We start from the raw sequence: 21,276 nt of genomic DNA on the forward strand, positions 1-21,276 counted from the left end.
TTTTTTTTTTTTTCCCTCTCTCCTCTCTCCAGTAGGAAACGCATACAATAAGCGAGGTTAAAAAAAAACTAAAAGGTAACGTACGAAAGGAGGGGTTTGGCGGTCGCGTCGTCGATGGACCCGGAGTGACGTCCTGTGGGCGACTCTGGGTGCTCTGGCTCGGGGTGCGCAGCGGAGGCTGTAGGTGGCTCAAGCGCTGTCGCTGCGGCGTGCCGGCGGGCACTTTGCCACTATCGTTCCCTGACATGACAAACTCGCTCGGACCTGAGTCTTATAGGCGTATAGAACTCGCTAACGTCGAATCAATCATGCGCAAAGGTGTCGAAAGCTCCAGTCTTTGACAACCAGGGGTAAGAAGAGTGAGCAAGATGATTTTGCTTGGAAAAAGATGAGGACAGTGAAAAAAAGAAGAAGTAGGAAATAAATATAATAATAATATTGTAAGGAGCGAAGGAGAAAGTGAAGAAGAAAAAAGGTGAAATCAGAATACAGACACACACACACAAAGAATAAAATAAAAGTTCCAGTAAAGAGTGTATGAAAAGAGTGTAGAGAAAGAAAGATGGCGTATACACACAGACACACAAGAAATAAAAGAGAGTTGGGCACCTCTCAAGAACAAATCCAAAGGGGGAGGAGAGCGCAGAAGCATTATTATCAACGAATACTGTTGCTCGCTCTTGGTCGACTGAGTCGTTAGCAGGCAGCATCACGCCTGGCGTACAAGTACGAAGCGGAAAGGGGAGCGGCGATAGTAACATTTTCATAACAACAGCGGATCAGCCATCAGGTCGGGAGCTCGCTTAACTCATTCATGGACGACCGGGTCCCCGAGCGGTAGAGTAGCCTGAATCCATCACCACGAGAACTTCTAGTATTGGGCAGTGTTCCACGTACCTCCCACCCCACCGGCCCGAACTTGGCGATAGTCCCGACACTTACAAGGCCGTCGCCGTCCATAGGGCTGGCCTCCATGGTAAGCTTGTTTTTTTTTTTTTTCCCTTTTTTTTTCGATGACACGGGGGCCTAACAGCAATACTGTACAGTAGCAAGGAAGACAAGCCCGGCGAGCTGGTGGGGCCTGGCAGGATGTGGCTCGCGACTTTTTGGAGCACAGCTGCCCATGGGCCTGACTCAGAGGGCCGCTCATTATCAGTATCGAGAAGCAGAATTGCAAGTGCCGAGAATTGTGCTGCCAAGCACTTGCAGCGTCTAAGCCACTAGTCGTATTGCAGCCCCAGTTGCTGGGACGCTGCACAGCTGATGTTCGAATCGGACCCGTCAGCCTTGCATCGGACGACGAAGTGGCCCCTGCAGCCGTCCGTATCTGGAAACTACCAGCTGATATACGGCCATGATGGCGCGTCTGCTGTGGCCGCCGTGCATAAGGCCCTACAGTATGAGGTCGACGCAGCGTCCGCGTCCCCTTTGCGGTTGTCGTTGACGGTCACTTTCGGGGGCCTTCGGTGCGGCCGGGTACGGTGCCGGCTCGACCAACGGCGCACTGGCTGGGCGTGGACATGCTGGATCAAGATCTCTGGACCCCCCGATTCCGGGTCCACGCTATCCCGCCGCGCTATACCCAGCCTTGTCGTTGCTTCATCACTTGCCGAAGCCTGCGAAGGGCCTAGGGCCGCTAGCAGTTGCGCTGTCACGGACCCGGCGGGCGCTGGAGCCGCCCCAGCCTGCCCTTTGCTGTGTCTCTGCCTCTGCGAGCAGTGACAGGCGGCGTCACTAAAAGTGTTCAGCTGACTGACTCGCAGCTGAGAGGCAAAAGGGCCTGCTTGGGCAGCTCGAGTCAAGCATCGTTTGATTCCTTATCATGGGATGCATCTTCCGCAGAAACGCCAGAAAGAAACCCCCCCCCCCCCTTGAGGCGCGGAATTAGCGGCAGACGCAACTTGCTGCATGCGGCCAAAAATATCGCAAAGCTGCTCTCTTTTACGCATGGCATGGCCCCCCCCAGCATCAGCCAGATATCACTACTGCACGAGTAATTACGACTTAATTAGGCCAAATACAACTCCGTATCTTTCGTGGATCGTTATACGGGCGGGCCAACGGCGGCCCAAAGAACGCACGGCAGCCCCTGCTTGGCGCTCCCCGGATGTCGTCGGCGATTACATAATCGACCAAGTCCAAATAGGGCAAGCAGTGCATAATCAAATCGACAAAAGCAGCATGGGAGGCGCGCGAGGTTACCGGGAAACAAGCATATATTGAAGCAAGGAGCATCATTTCGATGCGCTACGCATGTCGGCCGGGCCGTTGGTGCAACCCTTCAGCCGAGCAAGAGCCTCCGAGTGCGCCATATTAATAGGCCAGAGCGAGAAGACGCAGACGAGCAAGATCGAGAAGAAAAATTGAAAGAAAATCCCTAGTTTGCTCAAGACTTGATGTCTGCCCGCTCCTCGCGAATGCTGTCGGGGGCGCCGAGTTCAGGCTCAGCTTCAACCTGCTTTACAAGCTCCGTCACGCCAAACAAGTCGTCCATGCTTTCCAGACTAAGGCCCTTGGTTTCCGGCACAAAGAACCACACAAAAATGCCCATGATGAAGCAGAAGCTACCAAACATGAAGAACATGCCCTAAGCGGAAGAAAGGAGAGAAACGAGTCAGCGCACTGATGCAACGGTGGACGGGATGTATGGGTGTGTTTGAGACGTGATAGGGGACGGAGCACTTACATAGCCAGCCTTGCCCATGGTGGCTTGCATGGTGAGAACGGCTATTCACGTCATTGGTCAGAAACTGCAAGTTTGACGCTATTGGGTCACTTATACTCCAAAAATGCGCCGTCGAGGTATACCCAGGCCGACGCATGTTGATCGGAGATAGCACAAGACAAGAGGAGGGGCCACTTACATCGAGCGCATACAAAGTTGAAAAGCCATTGGGTGCCCGCCGCAATAGCCACGTTTGTGGCACGCAGTCGCGCAGTTGGGATTTCGCTGACAAGAATCCAGCAGACGGGTCCCCAGCCGAACTGAAACGAAGCGGCCCAGAGATAGATGCATGTTATGGCAACATATCCGAATGCGGTGACCTATAGCACCACAAGCTCGTCAGTCCACGGATTTCAAATTCCAGTTTCATCTTAGTTCCAATTGCTGGAATAAGAACTCGTCGGCGTTAAGGAGGCAAAAAGGGACCAGGCGAGGCAAGCCAAGGGAAAAGGGCAAAGGGTACGGCCACTTACAGGTTCTCCTTTGATGGGGGGCTGAACCCTTCCATAGATACCCACAATAAAGAGGAAGGTACCCTGGGAAGCAGCTGTCCAAAGCAGACTCCAGCGCCGGCCAAGCGAATCTGCCACAAAGACCAGGAAGACGAAGCAAGCTGCCGTCTTGACAACACCGTACACTCCGGTGGCGAATAGCTGCGAGTCATTGCCCGTCATCCCAAGATTGCTGAAGATTTGGGGAGCATAATAGTTCTACACGTCACGTTGTTTATGGATCAGCCAATAGTTTCTTTCCCCTGCAACGCAACATAGGCGGCGACAAATCACAATGATGCTTTTGCCTTGCAAGGAAGATGCCGCAGGCAAAGGGGTGAGAGGCTTACGATGGCGTTGACACCGGTCATTTGCTGGAAGATCATGAGCAGGATGGAGATGACGGCACGGTTTCGGTTGCCTGGAATCGTCCACATCTCCCTGAGGAGCGTCTTGAAGGTGGCGTCTCCCGTCAGCCGTCTCTCGTGATCGAGCTGGTCGGCCATTTCCTGAATCTCGTGCTGGATGTACTCTGAGTCGGCAGGCAGTCTATTTTTTTCGAATCACACACCCCTCTACGGTTAGAACAAGCACTCTTTTTGCAGCAGGCGAACATTGGGCGTGGGGTTTGCTATCTTACCCTCGGAGGCGGATGAGGATCTTGGTGGCTTGATCCCAGTCGTCTCGTCTAGCACACCATCGCGGACTGGATCATCAAATAGGGGAGAGATTAGCTCTATTCGCTGCACCTCGCTTCGACCATTGTTGGGGAGAGAGTTGCCACAAAAGGGCCTATTACGTACCTCTCAGGAGAAGCGAACATGCCAAACATCATGAAGCTGATCGTTTTTTTTCGGCAGTTAGCAAGTGGACTATTTGGCGATTCATGAACAGCCAATAGGCGGTACGGATAGCTTCTTACACGGCAGGGAGAGCTTGGAGAGTAAGTGGAACGACGTAGATTGCAGGGGCCTTGACGTGTAGCAAGCACCCGTAGTTGACCCTAAGATACGATTTTGTATTAGATGATGGAGATCTTCTTGGCTCTTTGCTTTTCTGATTCATGATATTTCGGCATCTGTGTTCGGCTGAAGGGAACAAGACAAAGGGGGGCTATATGATGATTGCATACCAGAAAGCTACCATGATTCCGAAGACGTTGAAGAGTTGGTAAAAAGCTGTATATCGAGGTCCGAGGTTAGCATAAGCTCGTTCCCTGCCTTAGTGCCGTCACCTGCATGAACGCTACAATCTATACACGGAGGGCATTCTCGGCTCGTAGTCCGCGTAGGGCTCGTAGGGCTCATCTCATTCGGCCCATCTCATTCGGCCCATCTCATAGGGCATAGGGCTGCGTCTATTATGCGGGACGGGACACCCGAAAAAGGGGGCTGAGGGCAGGCGAGGCTTTTCGATTCTTACCTGTCAAGCCACCACGGATGGCACGAGGAGCACACTCGGAGACGTACAGCGGCGTCAACGCAGAAGCAGCGCCAATGCCCAGGCCGGCAATGAATCTGCCAACGTACATGACGGCCAGCGTTCCCCTGGCCGAAGAGGCAGCCTGGAAGATGATGCCGACGATGGTGATTATGCCGGCGCCGATGAGCGTGGCGCGGCGGCCGTAGCGGTCGGTGAGCCAACTGGTGAAGAAGCAGGCGGCGAAGCACCCGGCCTGGAGCGTGGACACGATGTTCTGGCTCATGTTGTTCTTTGCGGTGGCGGAGCTGTCGGCGTAGTTGAAGCGCTCCTGGAAGTCGGGCATGTTGAGGATGCCGCCGATGGAGCCCGTGTCCCAGCCGAAGAGCATGCCGCCGAAGCAGGCGGAGAAGACGAGAGCGAAGACGCGCCAGCCGTAGATTTCGTCCGGGTCGGCGCGCATGGCGTCGTTGCGCACGATGGTGCGCAGCACCTTGGCGGTTACGGCCATGGCTGGTGATTGGAGGTGGGCTCTATCTTGATCCGATACTGGGTGTTGTCGGCCGACTATATTTCGCGTGCTGTGCGAGGTATACCCACATGTACTATAGGCACACACCACGAAGAAGAGCAATTGGAAACAAAAGCTGCTCTATGCCCGGACAGCAGGTTGAATTGAACGGGCTGAGCCTCCTGGATCAAGACGAAAGAAACCTGAATCGCAGAAGGGAGACGCTGCGAGAAAGGAGGAGGAGGAGGAGCGTCTCTCGCTGATGGACGAGGCCATGCGACGCCTGATATGTGTTTCTGCCATTTCCTCGACGCCAGGCCCAGTCCACGGGCGGCAATCCTGGACCCCGGTCGCGAGACGAGGATGAATGAGGCAGATGCACAGCGAAAGGAGCAAGGCTAAAGGCCTGGTGCGAATCACAAAATGTTCCCCAGACTTTTTCTGGGTCTGGACCCCCGTTTGGAAGTGGGACTCGCCTTGGGTGTGCCGTCCGTGTAAAAATACGAACGTGAATGTACAGCTACCTGCGGTGGCCATGCTATTCTGATGCTGCTATGCATGAGCTCTGCACGGCAATCGCCATTGGGTGAGATGAGCAATAGGCAATGGATCAGCGATGCCGAGTCGCTGGAGATGGCCGCTGAAGCGTCTCAATATTAGCCGGTGATGGGTGGTTTCCCCTCAGCCTGCAAAACATGAAGCTGTGTGCACATACTAGACTACGTGCAAAAACAGCTCTCTGAACGCTGCTACCAGGCAATTGTCGTATTGCCTCATGTCGTCTGTATTCCATTACAAAATCATCATGTTCAATTACAAAATCCTCACACCCAGTAAGCAGTAGTTTTCCTTTGGAAGCTGTCTCGGGAGGGTGAGCACCAGTCCTGAATGATTGGAGCAAGCAATGCTCGTTGTCGGCCCTTTTCTGTTGTCAATGTACATTGTTCGGTTATTGCCATCGTTGCGATCAAACGCCGATTCAGCCTTGGAAGTCAGCACTCTCTTCTTCTCTTTTGCTGTACTTGTACATGTGCCATTTCCAAGATGGGACGTATTAATTTGGCCACGGCGGTGACAATTTCGATCCGCTTTGCAGCAACTCGCATCGCATTGCATTGCAAGTTGCTTAGTTACAGGTACTCTCAGCTCTGAAGCCGCTACTGCTCTGACCTGCCGCGATCGTCTTGTTAGTGTGCACGGGCTGTTAAAGGCCCAGGGTCAGAGTTTGAGGAGAGCCAGCGGAAGAATCTCGTCCCACCAATGAGCTGAGTTGCATGAGCTTGCCAAGAAACACTTGCAGCGAGGCTAGTGGTGAGCAAAGAGGCCATCTTTCAGCAAACAGCCAAAATAACCTTCTGGAAATAGTACCAAGTACTGCTGCGATTGCATCAATGCTTTTTAACTGGTTCCAATGTGCAAGTCAGGCATTCGATGATACTCGGCAGAAACAAGCCGAATGTCCCTCTGACCCCTCCAGCAGCATTTGAAACAATCGCGGCTTTCCGGCAGCCAAGCCAAACCCCCCCAGCTGTCACTACGCAATAAATGCTACAGCACCTCCCACCACTACGAGTTCGCACACACATGGCACCCGAACGTTCAATAAAGGTGGTGCTACCACTTAAGCTTACAAGGGGGGGCGCCTTTTTAACCGCTGCCGGGTGAGGGGGGAGCTACAGTGGGGTTAGCATTTCGCGGAGGCGGCAACGTTAAAAAATCTCTACGTCTTCTAGCCCTCGTGCATTTCCAATTTTACGGCTCGGCTGCCCCAGGCTATGCTGTCATTTGACTCTGTTGATCCTGTATTTCTCCAGATTCTCTCCGCATTTTCAGAGGCGCCAAGGTCTAGGCCCCTCTTCTCGGTACAGGTACCTTTGACTTTGCGGATCATAGGTACCCAGGTACTTGTACGTGTCCTGCGGAGCATGCCTAAATGCAAGTACCGTGACATGAAGCGCTCGTTGCTTTCCGGGTGGAGCCTCTCCCCCGCGAAGCTGCTGGGATTCACGGGAAATTTCAGTTCCTTGAGTCTCTCCGTCTCTTTCAGCAAAGGAGGAAAGAAGAGGTTTGGTAGTGTTTTCTCAGTTGTTGCAATACGCGTACATTGGTGCCATGGTTACATGCAGTCCCGTGTCAGTGGCTTTTGTGCTTGATATGAAGTAACTCGCTGAGTTTGGTCAAGTTCTACAGAGTTCGGATGAGATGAGATGAGGCTCAATTTCAACGGCGCTCTCTTCAAATACTCATCACAATATCTAACACGGTTTCCATCTACACAGCTACTACTTGGTTTCAATGGCAAGAAAAAAGCACATCCACATGTGCACCGTTACATCCCGCTCTAAGCTGCTGCCATCTCCAAAGCTAGCCACGCTGGGATCGCCGGCGGCTTGTTCCATCCATCGAGATAGCTCTCCTTGGGCACGCCGTCACCCGCCGGCCTGGCATAGACTGCAGAAACGTACCACACCCCGTGGCCCTGCGGGATCGTGTGCTGCAGCGTCGGTATTGTCGTCCGACTGTCCATGAGGTTCGTGTTGGGGTCAGCGTTGACCAGCATGGCCTGCCGTCCGCCCTCCTCGAGCGCCTTGATGCCCACAGCTCCGCGGTTCGGCGCCGCGGCAAAGGCTCCGTTGATGCCCGTGTCCCAGCCTGCCGGGGAGTTGAGATCGTAGTTGCCGATGATCTTGGGGCTGGTGCCTTCGCACTTGGATGCGTCGTACAGGTCCAGATATCTGCCGTTTTCCGAGTTGACGTTGAGGATGGCAAACGAGCCATCCGCCGTCATGACCTCTCGGCCGGCTTGGATGTGATGTACTCGCAGATGCCAATTCGGGGTTTCCTCAGCTGGAGGCACTAACAGCGTCTTGACCTTGACGTCGGAAAAAGGCTTCCATACTGAAACGAGAATGGGCTGGCCGTCTCGCTCTTCGATGGCGGCGTACTCTGACAGCCTCCGCGTTTTCCAGTATTCGCCACCGTCGTCCGAAAGCCCCAGCTGTGATGCCAGCGCATATTGCTCCAAGGAGAAAAGCCCGGATGGCACCGAGTATCCAAAGGCGCTGCTGTACGCGAAGCATCCATATTTGGCATGCGTGGCCTTCATTGGATAGCCACAGGCTTGGCCCGAAGACAGAAGCATGCAATGTCCGCCAAGGTAGCTTTGGAATTATACGTCGCATGGGTTAGCTGGGCTCTCATTGGTGGGTAAATGAGGCTCTCTCCTTACCTAGTAATGTGACCTGGATGTCGGATGGCTTTGACTTTTGGTATCTGGAGGCTAATGGGCTCCTCTTTGGACGTCCAGAACGGATGCTGTTCCGGAACTGCTAGGCAGATGAAGGCTAAGCATGACCAGTACTAGTTATCGACCTCCTACCCCAATGAAGGGGAGGGGAGGGAATCATGTTAGAATGAGGCGTTCCTCTGGATGATGTCGAGATGTGGGGTTGCATCAATGCTACTTACTGGACTGCCAGGACTGTTGTAGTTTTCGGTAATCTGCATTTGTTCCACGTGAAAACAACCGTCAGTCATCTAGCATCGGAGAGATAGTCTGTAGACCTGCATGAAGTCTAAACTGGGGGCGAAATAGCGCATCTCTTGGTCATGACACGTACATACATGCTCGGGTACGCAAACCCGAGCGACAGCGTCCCACTCGACGTCCAGATGTCGTTCTTGGTCTGCCACCACCGTAGATTACGCAGCACGATGCCCTTGACCATGCCCCACGTCAGGGGCGCCGGGAGGTCGACATCGGCGTAAGCCATGGCGCCCCAAAAGGAGACCATGGCAAAGCGGTAGACCAAGCTGCGGCCAAAAGTGATGGCCCGGCCTTCGACATCGTAGTAGTGGGCGAGGTCGAGAGCGGCGATCTGGGCGCGGTGCTTGAACTCTTTTGCGCGAGAAGGGTCCGACTCGCCGGCGAGTTTGGCGTAGAGGAGCTGAAGGAAGTGGATGGCGAAGCTGGAGGAGTAATAGTCCATTTCTGCAGACGACGACATTAAATGAGCATTTTGGAACGACGAGATCTCGGGGGACTGAGAAAAAGAAGGGGGGTAAGACTGACGATGGATGCCCTCAGGACCGTCGTTGGACCAGCCATCTCCTCGATAAAAGGTATCGAGGTGCTTGATATCGCTTTCTAGCCGTTCTTCCGAGTATTTGGCTCCGTTTTGCTTGAGACCGAGGTTGGCAAAGACGCGGAACCAGAGCCAATTCGTGTTGGGCATGCTACATGACTGTCAGTAAGGGCGAAACTTGAGCATTTCTACAATGAGCGATTACGATTGTCTGAAACTGACTTTTTCTCATTGATAGAATTTCCCAGCCAATTCTCGACATTAGCTCGTTCTTTTGTTGAAAGACCTTTCCAAAGATCTGGGGCGACGGCCAGCGCGAATCCTGTATAAAATACCATTTTGTCAGCCGAGTCCATCTGAAGCCATTTCATAGCTTTATAGGATAAAACCAAGAAATCTCACCAAATGGGCACATCTCAACCATTCTCTGGTCATTATCACGCGGAAAGCCCCAGTACTCTGGGCTCTCGGGATCAGTCCCAGCACTGATACCCCGAATCCACCACTCCGTGAGGCGATACTCGCCGCCTCCGGCCAGCAGACACGCCAGGCCCCATAGCGGCCGGAAAAAGCCTTCTACTTCAGACGCCCTCTGGTCGAATCTGACGGCCGTGGCTCCGGGGCATTTGACGAGGGCTTTTTGCGGGGAGAAGAAGGGCTCGAGGGGATCGAGGAGCGTTCGGAGGAGCTCCTGGACAGATGAGCGATCTGTGATGGGGACTTGGGTGAATGGATGCTTGTCGTTGTAGCCGAGTGTGAGGGGAGCCATGGTTAGTGTTGTGAGAGGGAGTTGTTATGTGAATAGGGCTGCTGGAAGAGTGCTCTGAGATTGACTACCTTGATAATGGAGATGTATGTTGTATTATCTATGGCTATCACAAGGTAAAAGTCATCATGAGCTATGGCAGAAAAAAAAACATCAAAGCTAATCGGTAGCTATAAAGGTGCGTAAACTACCGTTTAAGCGCGCAGCTTGTCTAATGCAAGCTCTTCTTTTTTTCTCCTACATTTCGGTTTACATTGAGCCGAATTGAATGATATCAGACTCCAACATCACGAATGAGGGGAAAGATGGGGTCCGAGTGGAGAATAGAGGAGAACGCGGGAGCTGCACTTCTTTGTATCAGGACTTTCTTTAATTTTCTCTGAAAGAAATTGCCATTAGCGTCGTCACTATTCTTCGCGTGTCTTTCTTAACAATCTGATGAATGGCGGGATAATTTAAGCGGATGGGTATGTGATGTGTTTAAAATGGAGTTTGCGGATTGTGCCGGGTAAGTTGATCCGAGTCATGTTTTTGACGCATGCCTGCAAACAGTCTTTTGAGCCCTGCATGATGGTGGTAGATCATAAGTTGATGGAGGGGCTTGGTTAAGACTTTGCCGGCTAAATTCGAGGATAATGTCTGTGAGTGGGATGTGCATGAACTTATGATGGGGTGAGCGATAGCGACAGAACATAGTCGAGGTACCATGTATCTATACCGAGATGGGGGTTTTAGGGATTTAAAGTGACAATCGCAAAGGCTATACAGGGTGTTACTTAACGAAGACTGAGAAATGTCGCAACCTCAAAAGCGGCTACTACCAATGTAAGAATGCGTTTGTACTTGTGTTTGCCATAACGGCAGCTAGTTGATACACTTCAAGGCATCTGTGCCGCTGTTTGTAAGCTTAAAAACTTGGCAACAAGATGCAGTTGATATGGAGTCTAGATCATGTACATATCTAATTAAGATGGTTCGAATTGAGTACCCTTTTAACCAATCAATCAAAAGAATAAAAGCATTCATACCGTATCTTTAGAAACACAAACAGTAATTAATTAAAATTAAATACCTAGGTAGGTAAGCTTCTACAAGTAGATAGATCTGTATTTTTTTTGAGATGTTCTATTTCTTTGTCCGAGGTTAATTAAACAAACGTCTACCCTACAAGAAGCGGTTTTCGGCCATCAGCCAACACATTCTGCATTAAACGCCTCCATGCCCAGCTTAAACTTGATAAATTCAATCACCTCTTAATGATTAATTAAACAAAGGTCTAATAACGTCTTTTACCACTTGATCTCGCACTTTTTAGCGACATGACACGAGTTTTAACCTCCGCAATTCATCCCCAGAAACTCACAGCACTGCCGGCGTGAAACAATCTCAATCGGCGCATCAAACCCCCCCATCCCGGCCATCTGATTCCGACCAAACCCCCACGCGCAATGTCAACAGCCGGCTCAGCATCAGCCGATGCAGATTCAAGATTAGAGCATCAGGAGGCTGAAATCCCTTCTTCTTCGCCGCTGTCGTTGCATTCCGAGCTAGACTCGCCTGTGAAGCCTGTGCGACCGCGACGCCAGGCTGCGGCAAACAAACGGTACACATCACCGCCTAGAAACGAGCCCAAATCAATACCGCAGCGGCAAAAGAAGAAGCCTGCGGCTGCGAAAAGGACTGCGAAGAAGACGAAGTGGGATGCGGAGAGCATTCTGAAGGATCCAAAGTCTCCCCTAGCTACCGCTAACCTGAGGGTTTGTCCAACTTACCTCGCTTGCTTCTCTACAGCTTCATCTTTCCTGCTGCCAAGAGATGAAACTGCCAAGGCTAACTGGAATGAGATATAGAGCATTTTATGCAATCCCCTGACATGGACCGCCCTGGATCAAGATGAAAAGACAGAAATCCTGTCGCTGTTTCCAGACAAGGGACACATTCTCGACGCCGGCACAGAAGACGCGCGGCCCAATTTTGCGTCGCTCATGAACGACGACAGCTTTCGCTACGACTGCGCGGCCTACACGGACAACATTGCGCAAGGCCGTCATGATCCGGAGTGGCTTGCGTCTGCCTGGAGCGCCCATGAGAGGAGGAGGGCGGGTGATTTCAACAAGTATCTGATTGATAAGCTGGAGGAGGACTGGGGGGTTGAGATTCCGGAGGAGATGAAGATGAGGCGGACACTGACAGCGGTAGAAGCGGATAAGGGTGAAATATCGGAGATGGGTGACTCTATGAAGCTGGAGGTGGATGACGCTAAGAAACCGGCGAGGGATGACTTTAAGAAAGAAATGTCCATGGCCGAGATAAAGGCAAAGGCAAAGATAGGTGATAGCATGGAGATTGATGAACTTGCTCTCTGAGGCGAGTAAGTTTTTGTGTGGCAAAGGGAGATGGATGATATCCGGATTGCTTGAGTTGTGAATAGCTTAGCAGAATTAATATACCATAAGACTTGAGAATGCAGAATGTAGTTCAAGAAGCTATAATTTGAAGTAGTTTACCAAGTGTTAAAAGTCATGTTATTTTATTTATATATGGCGCCTTTCAATATACGCCCAAGGCCTAACTCGATGGCGGCCTTGCAAACACGCGAGCCTCGCCATAATTTTCATCTTCGTCTCATACCCAACGTCATAGAGTCGGATATGTTGAATGCGACACTATCATGTTCCCCATTTAATCCAAGTACATTCATACACTTACATACATCTCCATGTATGATGCATACATGCTGTGAAAACGCCAGATCCTTCCATCCACCCTTGTCCCAAGACGCAACTTTACGCAGCGTTTGCAAAGTCCGCAATGAACTTGGCCAGCTTCTGAGCTCCCTCGAGAGGGATAGAGTTGTACGAGCTGGCGCGAATGCCTCCAACGCTGCGGTGGCCCTTGAGACCAGTGAGGCCCAGAGCTGTGGCCTGCTTCAGGAAATCGGCTTCAGCGACGTCGACATTGTCACCCTTTGTGACTCTGAAGCAGATGTTCATCCTGGAGCGGACCGATTTCTCGGGCACTACGCGGTACACGCTGGGGTGAGAATCCAGGGCGTCGTAGATGAGCTTTGCCTTTTGGGTGGAAACGGCTTCTTGGCCGCTGGCTTTGTCAGGGTAGGTAGCCAGAAGCTTCTTGAGGACCTGGCCGGCGATGTAAACGCTTGGAGAGGGAATGAGGGTTAGCATGTTAAGATTACGATGGTCAGAAAATGAGATGCTTACTCGAAGATGCTGAGTGTATTGTACAAGCTGTTGTTGCTAGCAACGGTATCGTACTGCAGGAAAATGGGAGGAATAGGAAGACCGAGGCGTCTCATAATGTCCGCCGAAGGCTGTGGGGTTTGCGGAGCGAGCAAGCTCTTCTTGATGACGACAACGGTGATGCCGGTAGATCCAAGATTCTTCTGTGCGCCAAAGAAGATGAGCGAGTACTTCTTGACGTCAACCTTTCGCGACAGAATGTTTGAGCTCATATCGGCCACGACAATGGGGCCCTTGCCGTCCGGGCCAGGAGCCAGGCTCTGAGGGAACTCTTGGAACTCCACGCCATCGACGGTTTCGTTGGAGCAAAAGTACACAAGAGCCGCGTCTTTGGAGAGCTTCCAGGTGCTCTCATCGGGGATGGTTCCGAATTTGCCGCCGTTGCTCTGCTTGGCGCTGGCAACAATGTTGACCTTGTCCTTTCCAAACAGCCTCGCCGCCTCGGCAGACGCCTTATGCGACCATCCTCCGGTGACGATGTAATCCAGCTTCAGGTCGTTGTCGACTGCCGCCTGCAGCTTCTGGAATTCCTCCGGGGTGCCCTGGTCCTCGTTGTCCTTGATCTGGCTGAAAATCTCACGGCGCTTGTTGGTGATCCATGAGCCGACCAGGTTGTAGGCCGTGGCGGCGAATTCGCCGGTTCCACCGCCCTGGAGGAAGCAGATCTCATAGTCGTCGGGGATGTCCAGGAAAGAGGCGAGATCTGCCTTGGCTTCGTTGATGATGGTGCTGGCAATCTGTGAGCGATGCGAGTGCTCTGCAATCTGAACCAATCATCAGCACCAGGAATACTGTCATCATCCTCAAAAGGCCTATAACTTACTCCGAGGCCAGTATTATCAAAGTTTACGAGGGCCTGGGCAGCACCCTCGAGGACGTCGGTGGGCAACAAAGCTGGGCCGGCACCCCAGCTGGGTTATAAATCGTTAATTGAGCTGTACTTTTTGGGATCCTAAGAAAGGCATATTTACTATGTGATCTCCTCTCTGGAAGGCATCTTGTAGACTGGTTTTTGAGGGCGTGTTGTTTTGGTGTGGTGTGTTGTGAGAGGTTAAAAAGGAACGTCTAGTGAGTGGCTTGGCTAGGAAAAAGTGTACGTTTGGTGACGGTATGTTGGTCTTATCATAAGATACGACGCTGAGTGAGTCACGTCACAAGACTTGGAAAAGGCTCAATGGCCCCGGCGTAAATGAAGCTGAGATGCGTTGAACTGACTTCAAAACTTCTAGTGAGTCAAAAACTCTCTCATGCTTGTCGGAGCCCATCGAGAGCGACGGCTGAAATATTGCATCAACGCCGCGCTGCTCCGCATTGGCCGCTCTCGGAGAAACGGGCAGCAGCTTGCTTTATTAGCAATATCATCGAGTCACGGATCAATTTAGCCAGCAATGCTACTCTAGGGATGAAGCCAGATCAAGGGCATTCGTCTTTCTACAATTGGGGAGTCCCTTGAGGGTTCATCATCCAATTGACGTCTTGCAGCTACAAATAACAATTGAAACTCCTCTACATGACGATCTGATATGACAGCTTTGAATTGACCAGGATTAAATGATTTTACTGACAAGCAACAAGACGCCACTAATTTTCTTGCAGCTCCAGTGTGGCTGAGGAACAGCTTGGCTCAATGCTGACTAAGTTCCGGCGGGGAGCTGGCAGCTGTGGCTGGAGAGTGCTGCGTAGTGGCGTCTGCAGCCACAGAGGAAGGCGACGAAGCTTAGGTTGCCTGGATGCGTTTCCCTCATCAACCATCTAAGCCAGACGCCAACGGACTCTTCCTCCAGCTGCCGCGCCGTTGCAGAAGCAAACACCTCCTCTTTTCCTCGTCGAGACTTTTCAGCGCCCAGTAAACCACCATGTTCAGGAACAATTACGACAACGATTCCGTCACCTTGTATGTCTCTTGTCTAACCGATAGCCCCTCCAGCTCTACTGCAAGCTCGCATAGCTGACATGCCACGGCACCCAGCTCGCCGCAAGGCCGAATCTTCCAGATCGAATATGCCGGCGAGGCCGTAAAGCAAGGTTCAGTGGTCGTCGGAATTGTCAGCAAAACACACGTCGGCTTGTTCGCCGTCAAGGCAAGTTTCCCTTGTACCCCTCATCACGACGTTGGACTGACCTTGATCCGTGTGGCATAACAGCGAAACGCAGAGGAACTGTCGTCGTACCAGAAGAAGCTTTTCGAGATTGACGAGCACACCGCCATTGCCATTGCCGGCCTCACATCAGATGCTCGCGTCCTGTCCAACTTTATGAAGCAACAATGCCTGGGCCACCGCCTCACCTACGGCCGCCCGATGCCCATACACACGCTGGTTGGCCAGATTGGTGAGAAGGCACAGATCAACACCCAGGTCTACGGCAAGAGGCCGTACGGCGTTGGGCTGTTGGTTGCTGGCGTCGACGAAAATGGCCCCCACCTGTTCGAGTTCCAGCCATCGGGCATGACGGAAGAGATGGTTGCATTTGCCATTGGCGCACGAAGCCAAATGGCCAGAACATATCTGGAGCGGAACATAGACTCGTTTGCCGATTGCTCAAAGGAGGAGCTGGTCAAGCACGGATTAAGGGCGCTCAAGGAGAGCTTGGTACAGGACAAGGAGCTGACGGTCGAGAACACATCTGTGGGATTGGTGGGCCTGAAAGAGGGACCCAACGGCCGACCGAATGTCGAGCCTTTCAAACTATATGACGGCTTCGAGACCAAGGAGTGGATTGAGAGCGTCAAGGAAAGCCAAGGAGGTGAGGGCGAGGGTGAGGGCGAGACTACGGCCGCGGGCGAGGGCGATGGCATGGAGGTTGACAGCTAGACGACATATGGAGTTTGAAGAAGCCGTGAGGAAGGATTTAGATCATGCATCACTGGAGGCTGCTCGAACAGCCCGAATTGTGAAGCTTGCTACGAACGAAGTAATAAAAAAAGAAGATACCTAATCATGACATTACTCCCGTCCCATGACGTAACTAAAACCTGTCTATGGATATATATATGTCTTTGATGGAAAACCCTCTCTATACTGTACATCATAACCAGGCATTACACATGATAGCCGTTGGAAAAGGCGCCAAATAAACAAAACAAAAACAAAACGTAGAACAGAGTGGAGTGGGAAAAAAGAAAATGACACAGCAAAGAAAAAAAAAAAAGAGACCCGAGTCCTAGCAAGCTCGTGAACAAAAAAGGTGCTTGCTGCAACTTGGAATCATGCGAATAACATTTGCCACTCTGTTTCTTTGGCCTTTTTTATCTTTTCAAAACACACCCGTTTATTGCGATCCCCATTCCAGCTTGAAAGTGCCCTCGCTGACCTGGTAGTTCATCAGCGCCAAGATGGCGTCCTCGGCGGTCGTCGCCGTCACGAGAATGTCCTTGTTGGGCAGCTTGACGAAGCCCTGCTCGACAGCCTTGTCGACCCACTGGACGATGCCGTCCCAGTAGCCGTTGATGTTGAGCAGGCAGATGCCGCGCTTGTGGATGCCCAGCTGGTTCCAGGTGACCGTCTCAAAGAGCTCCTCGACGGTGCCGTAGCCGCCGCTGAGGGCGAGGAAGCCGCTGCCCGGCCCGCCGGCGAAGACCTCCTCGGCCATGAGCTTCTTGCGCGTGTGCATGTCCTTGACGACGGTGGTGCGGCCGTAGGTGCTCTCGGTGGGCACGTACTGGTTGTTCACGTTGATGGTCTGGTAGGTGTTGTTGCGCTCGTACTTGACAAGGGCCTCGGGGATGATGCCGTGCACGGCCTCGGGGCCCTTGAGCTCGCAGAGGGTTTTGGCGACTTCGCCCATGAGGCCGACGGTGCCGCCGCCGTAGACTATAGTTGGGATGAGGTTAGCCATAGGTTGTCTTCGAGTTGTCTTGAGGATATGATGCAAACTTACCGAGATCAATGTCGTTCTCAGCCATTACTCTGGCGAGCTCGCGGGCTGTTTCCATGTGCTCGGCGTCGTTGCCGCCGCTTGAGCCACAGTATACGCAAATCTTGGTGCGAGGCGTGCCATTGGCGTGGCCGTTGGAAGAGCCGTTGGAAGAGCCGTTCTGGCCAGTTGTGATGGAATCAGCAGTCATGGTGGGGGTTGTGATGGATGGTTTGCCGTGGGTTGAAGGAAATAGACAGGAGGCGAAAAAGGCTTTGTAATGTTGTCGTCCGATATAGAAGAGAGAAAGTTGAAACTATATGGTCCGAGGGCCTCTTAGATGGCGAGTTATAAGCCACAGACAAAGTCTCAGGCAAAGGAATGGTAGATGGGGTATGGTTTTAGAAGAAGAATGATTTGAGCCAAATGGCAAAAGAGCGAAGCTTCCAAGAATGTATCCCGTTGCAAGGCAACTCCAAAATCTCTCAGTCTCGTTCGAAAGAATAGAAACAAGAAGAACGAAGAGATCAAGTCGAAAAGGAGAGTGGCGAACCGCGTCTAGATATAGAACGTTCTGTGGAATGACGCTGCGAAACCGCGCCAACTCAGGTCCTCCCGCCAGATCTGACTGCACGCTTTTTTACCCACACTAATCCTGGCCCGGCAGCCATCGGCCACCGCCGGACCCCCCATTCTTTAGGACGGGGGAAAAAAAAGCCCCCCAAAAAATCGAAAACTGGAGGCGTGGGAGTCATATGAAGTGCCGGAGCCTATCACTAAACGGGTAAATTTTTCAAAAAATTGCCAGTTACGCTCGCCGTAGCTCTCGGCCGCCCAATTGGCGTCTTTGCCGGGAGGTGGGACGAATACCTAACCCCCCCCCCTTTGGGCTTTGCCTTGCGGTCGTTCAACGTCGTTTGACACGGGGCACGTTGGCATTCTATCGTTCTTGTACGACGGTCATTGACTTACATTGGGGTTGATTTGCTGCGTTGACGGAGCTGGTTGGCGGAAAGGGGGGTCAGCAGGACAGGGCCGGTGAAGAATAGCCAAGAATTTGCGTGGCTACACACATCCGTCTGCCACGGAGTGGGTTTGTGCCCAGCCAGTGTTGTTTGTCTTTGCTACAATGTGAGGCTTGTTATCTGCATACCGCTATTGCCATGTATCTGACGCAGGGGCAGAGGCTGCTCGGCTGCAATGTCTATAATACCAATCTATGGATACTAACTACTTCTATGTGATTGATGCTACAGCTCTCGCGAATTGCAATGTCCATAAAGATCAATGCGCGGGGCTCATCAATTGTATCTATATGGCGTGCCCGAGCCGATAGACGAGTCTCAGAATAACACCGGTAGCCTCCAATGAGAGCTTCTAGCAGTGTCACCTGGACAATGGGCTGAGTCCCGATGGCGGAAGCGGTCCTCGGAAGCCATGCCACGGCAAGTGGCCGAGTGGATCAGGGACAGCGTGTCACGGCCACTGAAGACGCAGCTCGCGGCTCACAGCTTCGATTCGGCCACGGCCAGGCTCTGGCAAACAGACCCGCTGCCCCTCGCCATCGTTGAGCCTCTTCTCTTCACTATCGTCGTGTCACAGCGCCAGTCGTTGATTCGCTGACCCGGTGCGATGGGGCGAGCCCGGCGCCGACTTGATCCGGCCGCCGGCGTCTGCCGCTTGCACCCACGCATTGTACCCTGCACGTGTGTTAGTATGTGCCGGGTACTTGGGTGCATGACGCCAGTGGAAGCTCGGCGGCCTAGACCCAGGTGGGAAATCTACCTGCCAAGGCTGCGGTGCTTGCGAAAGGCCATCTTGCATCCCACCTTGCAAAACACACATCTGGCCCTGTGTCTTTTTTTTCTAGGGCGGTCGACTCTGCTCCGGATTCACTACAGCAAGGCGACAAAAGCGCCTGATTTGTCTGTGCCGACGTGACAGCCGCAGAGGCTCCTTCGACAGCCTGCGCAATGTCCGACACAGCTGCTGCGCAGAGGCCCGCGGGCCAGGCGGGACGGCGCCAAGAGGAGAGCAGTGTAAGTCGTGATGGCATCTGCCTCAGAGCCCAGAGAGATGTGTGCTGACGTTTTCGCTGGTGAATTGTGTAGGGCTTTGGCATGGGCAAAATCATCGCGGCCATTGCCGTCTACTTTGGCGTCAATGCCGGCCTCAGCTTCTACCTGGCAAAGGAACAGACCGGCAAGGTCGTCACGCATCCCGAAACCGGGGCGTCCATCACCGTTCCAGACAATCTGGGCAGCATCCCGCCTTACCAGCTTCGACCGAAACGCCTGGACGAGGGGGCCACGTACAGACCCATTCCCAAGACCATTGCTCCCATCTGGGCGCAGGACAGCTACCTGGATATCATCGTTACAATCTCGCCCTCGTTCAACCCGGCGCCTCTTTCTTCGGTGCCGGCGGAGTATGTCGTGCTGGACGAGAAGAGGTTTCACATGAACAACAAGACGGACAAGCGGTCAATCGATACTACCTTCAAGGTGCCGGAAACGGTGCAGCACAATGGCACGCTATGGGGCCACTTCTACGTTGGTCTTGCGGACAGCGTCCTGGATCCCCATCTGCCCAACTACGACCCTGGACGAGCGTACCACGTTGTGCATCCCCTCACCCAGTATTTGGGAAAGAAGAAGTTTGTGCAGAAGAGGAATTTGCTGGAAGACCTTCCCACTCGTGAGCCAGAGCCCGTGGAAGAGGATGCTTCAGGTCCCATCATTGCCAACTACTATCACCAAAATGCTAGTTTCTCCCTGGTACCTGGTTTGGGCGTCAAGGATTTGGATTCTATCCATCCTGCGCTGAAGACGTTCCTTCGTCTTGAGGCAACTGGTGCTCGCGACGGCTCGGGCCAAAACGGATGGTATTGTATGTCACTAATCCTGGTCTTGGTATAATTACTGTGCTGTAAACTAACCTGAGCTCTCATAGACCCGCCACTGTTTGTCAACACATTTTGGCAATTGAAAGCCCACATGACCCTTCTAAACGACACCGTTAAAGAGCTGCCCCTTCACATTGATCTCAACAACATGCCCAGCTGGCAGTTCTATGCTATGGCTGCCATTGAGCTCAACTCCAAAGAGAATGCTCGTCAGGCTGCTCTCGGCAACCCTGTTCCCGGCGGTGGCGATGGATCCGAGATTGAAATGATCAAGGAAATCTTCATTGACACCAACCCCATCCTCCTCGGCATCACGGCCTTTGCAAGTATTGCCCACATGATTCTGGAGACCCTTGCCTTTGGCTCAGACATTGCGCACTACCGCAAGAAGAAGGACAACGTTGGCATTTCGGTCCGATCAATCCTGGCCAACGTGTTTATGCAGACAGTCATCTTCCTGTATCTCCTTGACAACTCTCAAAACACGAGCTGGATGATTCTCGGTACGCAAGTGATCGGCATCGTCATTGAATTCTGGAAGATCACTACCGTTGTCAACGTTCGTCTCCGAGAAACTGCTCCGGGCTCTGTTATCCCATACTGGTTTGTATTCGAAGATAAACACAAGCTCACCGAAACCGAGGAGAAGACCAAGGAGTATGACGAGATTGCTTTCAAGTACATGTACATGCTCGCTGTGCCTCTGCTGATTGCTTACGGCATCTACTCGCTCATCTACGAGTCCCACAAGTCGTGGTACTCGTTTGTCATCACGACTCTTGTCGGGTCCGTCTATACTTATGGTTTCCTGATGATGATTCCCTCGCTGTACATCAACTACCGACTCAAGAGCGTTGCACACATGCCCGCCAAGGCCATGATGTACAAGTTCTTGAACACCTTTATTGACGACTTGTTTGCCTTCACCATCAAGATGCCTATCCTGCATCGACTGGCGACATTCCGTGACGACGTCATCTTCTTCATCTACCTCTACCAGCGCTGGGCCTACAGGATCGACTATACTCGTGTCAACGAGTTTGGCCAGGGTGGCGACGATGACGAGCCCGAGGTCAAGAAGGATGCCAAGGATGCTATTGCAGATGCGGCTGAAGAAAAGAACGAGGCTACAGCTACTGGGGCGGAAGCTAAAAAGGCCACCAAGAGGCGATGAGCTTCTCGGCTGGGTATCTAATACCGCAACTGCTGTAGTGGGTAGTTTATGTGTTCCAAAGACAAATAGACGCCTTGTTGGCTAT

At 52.4% G+C, this 21,276-nt stretch overlaps 9 protein-coding genes across 10 annotated transcripts; 4 read left to right on the forward strand and 5 right to left on the reverse strand.

Moving 5' to 3' along the window:
• Nucleotides 1-1,966: 1,966 nt before the first annotated feature.
• Nucleotides 1,967-5,564, reverse strand: TrAtP1_011444 (uncharacterized protein). Its single transcript, XM_014083322.2, has 10 exons — nucleotides 4,639-5,564; nucleotides 4,349-4,394; nucleotides 4,139-4,219; nucleotides 4,020-4,055; nucleotides 3,857-3,922; nucleotides 3,567-3,765; nucleotides 3,199-3,435; nucleotides 2,865-3,045; nucleotides 2,687-2,727; nucleotides 1,967-2,587 (listed from the first exon to the last, which is right to left on the reverse strand). Exons 1-10 carry the CDS (start codon nucleotides 5,144-5,146, stop codon nucleotides 2,387-2,389), a joined length of 1,596 nt encoding a protein of 531 aa, XP_013938797.1. The 5' UTR covers nucleotides 5,147-5,564; the 3' UTR covers nucleotides 1,967-2,386.
• A 395-nt stretch (nucleotides 5,565-5,959) lies between these two features.
• TrAtP1_011445 (uncharacterized protein) lies at nucleotides 5,960-6,262 on the reverse strand (the record flags this gene model as incomplete). The annotated part of the gene is made up of 1 exon (XM_066115116.1): nucleotides 5,960-6,262. The coding sequence occupies one exon, from the start codon at nucleotides 6,260-6,262 to the stop codon at nucleotides 5,960-5,962; it is 303 nt and encodes a 100-aa protein (XP_065971214.1).
• Nucleotides 6,263-7,207: 945 nt separating this feature from the next.
• On the reverse strand, nucleotides 7,208-10,168 carry TrAtP1_011446 (uncharacterized protein). 2 transcript variants are annotated; one of them, XM_066115117.1, is made up of 7 exons: nucleotides 9,634-10,168; nucleotides 9,454-9,553; nucleotides 9,219-9,382; nucleotides 8,767-9,137; nucleotides 8,615-8,647; nucleotides 8,376-8,506; nucleotides 7,208-8,307 (listed from the first exon to the last, which is right to left on the reverse strand). In XM_066115117.1, the coding sequence occupies exons 1-7, from the start codon at nucleotides 9,998-10,000 to the stop codon at nucleotides 7,488-7,490; spliced, it is 1,986 nt and encodes a 661-aa protein (XP_065971215.1). In that variant the 5' UTR covers nucleotides 10,001-10,168; the 3' UTR covers nucleotides 7,208-7,487. The 2 variants fall into 2 exon arrangements, with proteins under 2 accessions (XP_065971215.1, XP_065971216.1); XM_066115118.1 differs by having other exon boundaries at nucleotides 8,767-10,168.
• Nucleotides 10,169-11,161: 993 nt separating this feature from the next.
• On the forward strand, nucleotides 11,162-12,466 carry TrAtP1_011447 (uncharacterized protein). The gene is made up of 2 exons (XM_014083221.2): nucleotides 11,162-11,754; nucleotides 11,848-12,466. Exons 1-2 carry the CDS (start codon nucleotides 11,446-11,448, stop codon nucleotides 12,361-12,363), a joined length of 825 nt encoding a protein of 274 aa, XP_013938696.2. The 5' UTR covers nucleotides 11,162-11,445; the 3' UTR covers nucleotides 12,364-12,466.
• A 23-nt stretch (nucleotides 12,467-12,489) lies between these two features.
• TrAtP1_011448 (uncharacterized protein) lies at nucleotides 12,490-14,499 on the reverse strand. Its single transcript, XM_014084585.2, has 4 exons — nucleotides 14,229-14,499; nucleotides 14,081-14,168; nucleotides 13,219-14,021; nucleotides 12,490-13,156 (listed from the first exon to the last, which is right to left on the reverse strand). The coding sequence occupies exons 1-4, from the start codon at nucleotides 14,252-14,254 to the stop codon at nucleotides 12,784-12,786; spliced, it is 1,290 nt and encodes a 429-aa protein (XP_013940060.2). The 5' UTR covers nucleotides 14,255-14,499; the 3' UTR covers nucleotides 12,490-12,783.
• Nucleotides 14,500-14,982: 483 nt separating this feature from the next.
• On the forward strand, nucleotides 14,983-16,168 carry TrAtP1_011449 (uncharacterized protein). The gene is made up of 3 exons (XM_014084586.2): nucleotides 14,983-15,151; nucleotides 15,227-15,338; nucleotides 15,402-16,168. The coding sequence occupies exons 1-3, from the start codon at nucleotides 15,114-15,116 to the stop codon at nucleotides 16,068-16,070; spliced, it is 819 nt and encodes a 272-aa protein (XP_013940061.2). The 5' UTR covers nucleotides 14,983-15,113; the 3' UTR covers nucleotides 16,071-16,168.
• On the reverse strand, nucleotides 16,169-17,632 carry TrAtP1_011450 (uncharacterized protein). Its single transcript, XM_014084587.2, has 2 exons — nucleotides 17,137-17,632; nucleotides 16,169-17,069 (listed from the first exon to the last, which is right to left on the reverse strand). Exons 1-2 carry the CDS (start codon nucleotides 17,321-17,323, stop codon nucleotides 16,528-16,530), a joined length of 729 nt encoding a protein of 242 aa, XP_013940062.1. The 5' UTR covers nucleotides 17,324-17,632; the 3' UTR covers nucleotides 16,169-16,527.
• A 917-nt stretch (nucleotides 17,633-18,549) lies between these two features.
• TrAtP1_011451 (uncharacterized protein) lies at nucleotides 18,550-18,735 on the forward strand (the record flags this gene model as incomplete). The annotated part of the gene is made up of 1 exon (XM_066115119.1): nucleotides 18,550-18,735. One exon carries the CDS (start codon nucleotides 18,550-18,552, stop codon nucleotides 18,733-18,735), a length of 186 nt encoding a protein of 61 aa, XP_065971217.1.
• A 350-nt stretch (nucleotides 18,736-19,085) lies between these two features.
• Nucleotides 19,086-21,191, forward strand: TrAtP1_011452 (uncharacterized protein; the record flags this gene model as incomplete). The annotated part of the gene is made up of 3 exons (XM_014084588.2): nucleotides 19,086-19,151; nucleotides 19,224-20,001; nucleotides 20,065-21,191. The coding sequence occupies 3 exons, from the start codon at nucleotides 19,086-19,088 to the stop codon at nucleotides 21,189-21,191; spliced, it is 1,971 nt and encodes a 656-aa protein (XP_013940063.2).
• Nucleotides 21,192-21,276: the final 85 nt, after the last annotated feature.

The sequence above is a fragment of the Trichoderma atroviride genome, chromosome 6, assembly GCF_020647795.1.
Source record: "Trichoderma atroviride chromosome 6, complete sequence".
NCBI classification, from domain to species: domain Eukaryota; kingdom Fungi; phylum Ascomycota; class Sordariomycetes; order Hypocreales; family Hypocreaceae; genus Trichoderma; species Trichoderma atroviride.

Excerpts from the sequence above, each read along its gene's own strand:
- TrAtP1_011449 (XM_014084586.2), top strand. The coding sequence starts at position 15,114 with ATGTTCAGGAACAATTACGACAACGATTCCGTCACCTT. Across the intron at positions 15,152-15,226 it reads GACAACGATTCCGTCACCTT|CTCGCCGCAAGGCCGAATCT; the intron begins GTATGTCTCTTG and ends CACGGCACCCAG. Across the intron at positions 15,339-15,401 it reads TCGGCTTGTTCGCCGTCAAG|CGAAACGCAGAGGAACTGTC; the intron begins GCAAGTTTCCCT and ends GTGGCATAACAG.
- TrAtP1_011444 (XM_014083322.2), bottom strand. The coding sequence starts at position 5,146 with ATGGCCGTAACCGCCAAGGTGCTGCGCACCATCGTGCGCAACGACGCC. Across the intron at positions 4,220-4,348 it reads GGAATCATGGTAGCTTTCTG|GGTCAACTACGGGTGCTTGC; the intron begins GTATGCAATCAT and ends ATCGTATCTTAG. Across the intron at positions 3,766-3,856 it reads ATCCTCATCCGCCTCCGAGG|ACTGCCTGCCGACTCAGAGT; the intron begins GTAAGATAGCAA and ends CGAAAAAAATAG.
- TrAtP1_011446 (XM_066115117.1), bottom strand. The coding sequence starts at position 10,000 with ATGGCTCCCCTCACACTCGGCTACAACGACAAGCATCCATTCACCCAA. Across the intron at positions 9,554-9,633 it reads GGTTGAGATGTGCCCATTTG|GATTCGCGCTGGCCGTCGCC; the intron begins GTGAGATTTCTT and ends TATTTTATACAG. Across the intron at positions 8,648-8,766 it reads TTGCGTACCCGAGCATGTAT|ATTACCGAAAACTACAACAG; the intron begins GTACGTGTCATG and ends GAACAAATGCAG.
- TrAtP1_011450 (XM_014084587.2), bottom strand. The coding sequence starts at position 17,323 with ATGACTGCTGATTCCATCACAACTGGCCAGAACGGCTCTTCCAACGGC. Across the intron at positions 17,070-17,136 it reads TGAGAACGACATTGATCTCG|TCTACGGCGGCGGCACCGTC; the intron begins GTAAGTTTGCAT and ends TCCCAACTATAG.
- TrAtP1_011448 (XM_014084585.2), bottom strand. The coding sequence starts at position 14,254 with ATGCCTTCCAGAGAGGAGATCACATA. Across the intron at positions 14,169-14,228 it reads TCCAGAGAGGAGATCACATA|CTGGGGTGCCGGCCCAGCTT; the intron begins GTAAATATGCCT and ends TTTATAACCCAG. Across the intron at positions 13,157-13,218 it reads AATACACTCAGCATCTTCGA|CGTTTACATCGCCGGCCAGG; the intron begins GTAAGCATCTCA and ends TCCCTCTCCAAG.
- TrAtP1_011447 (XM_014083221.2), top strand. The coding sequence starts at position 11,446 with ATGTCAACAGCCGGCTCAGCATCAGCCGATGCAGATTCAAGATTAGAG. Across the intron at positions 11,755-11,847 it reads TAGCTACCGCTAACCTGAGG|AGCATTTTATGCAATCCCCT; the intron begins GTTTGTCCAACT and ends AATGAGATATAG.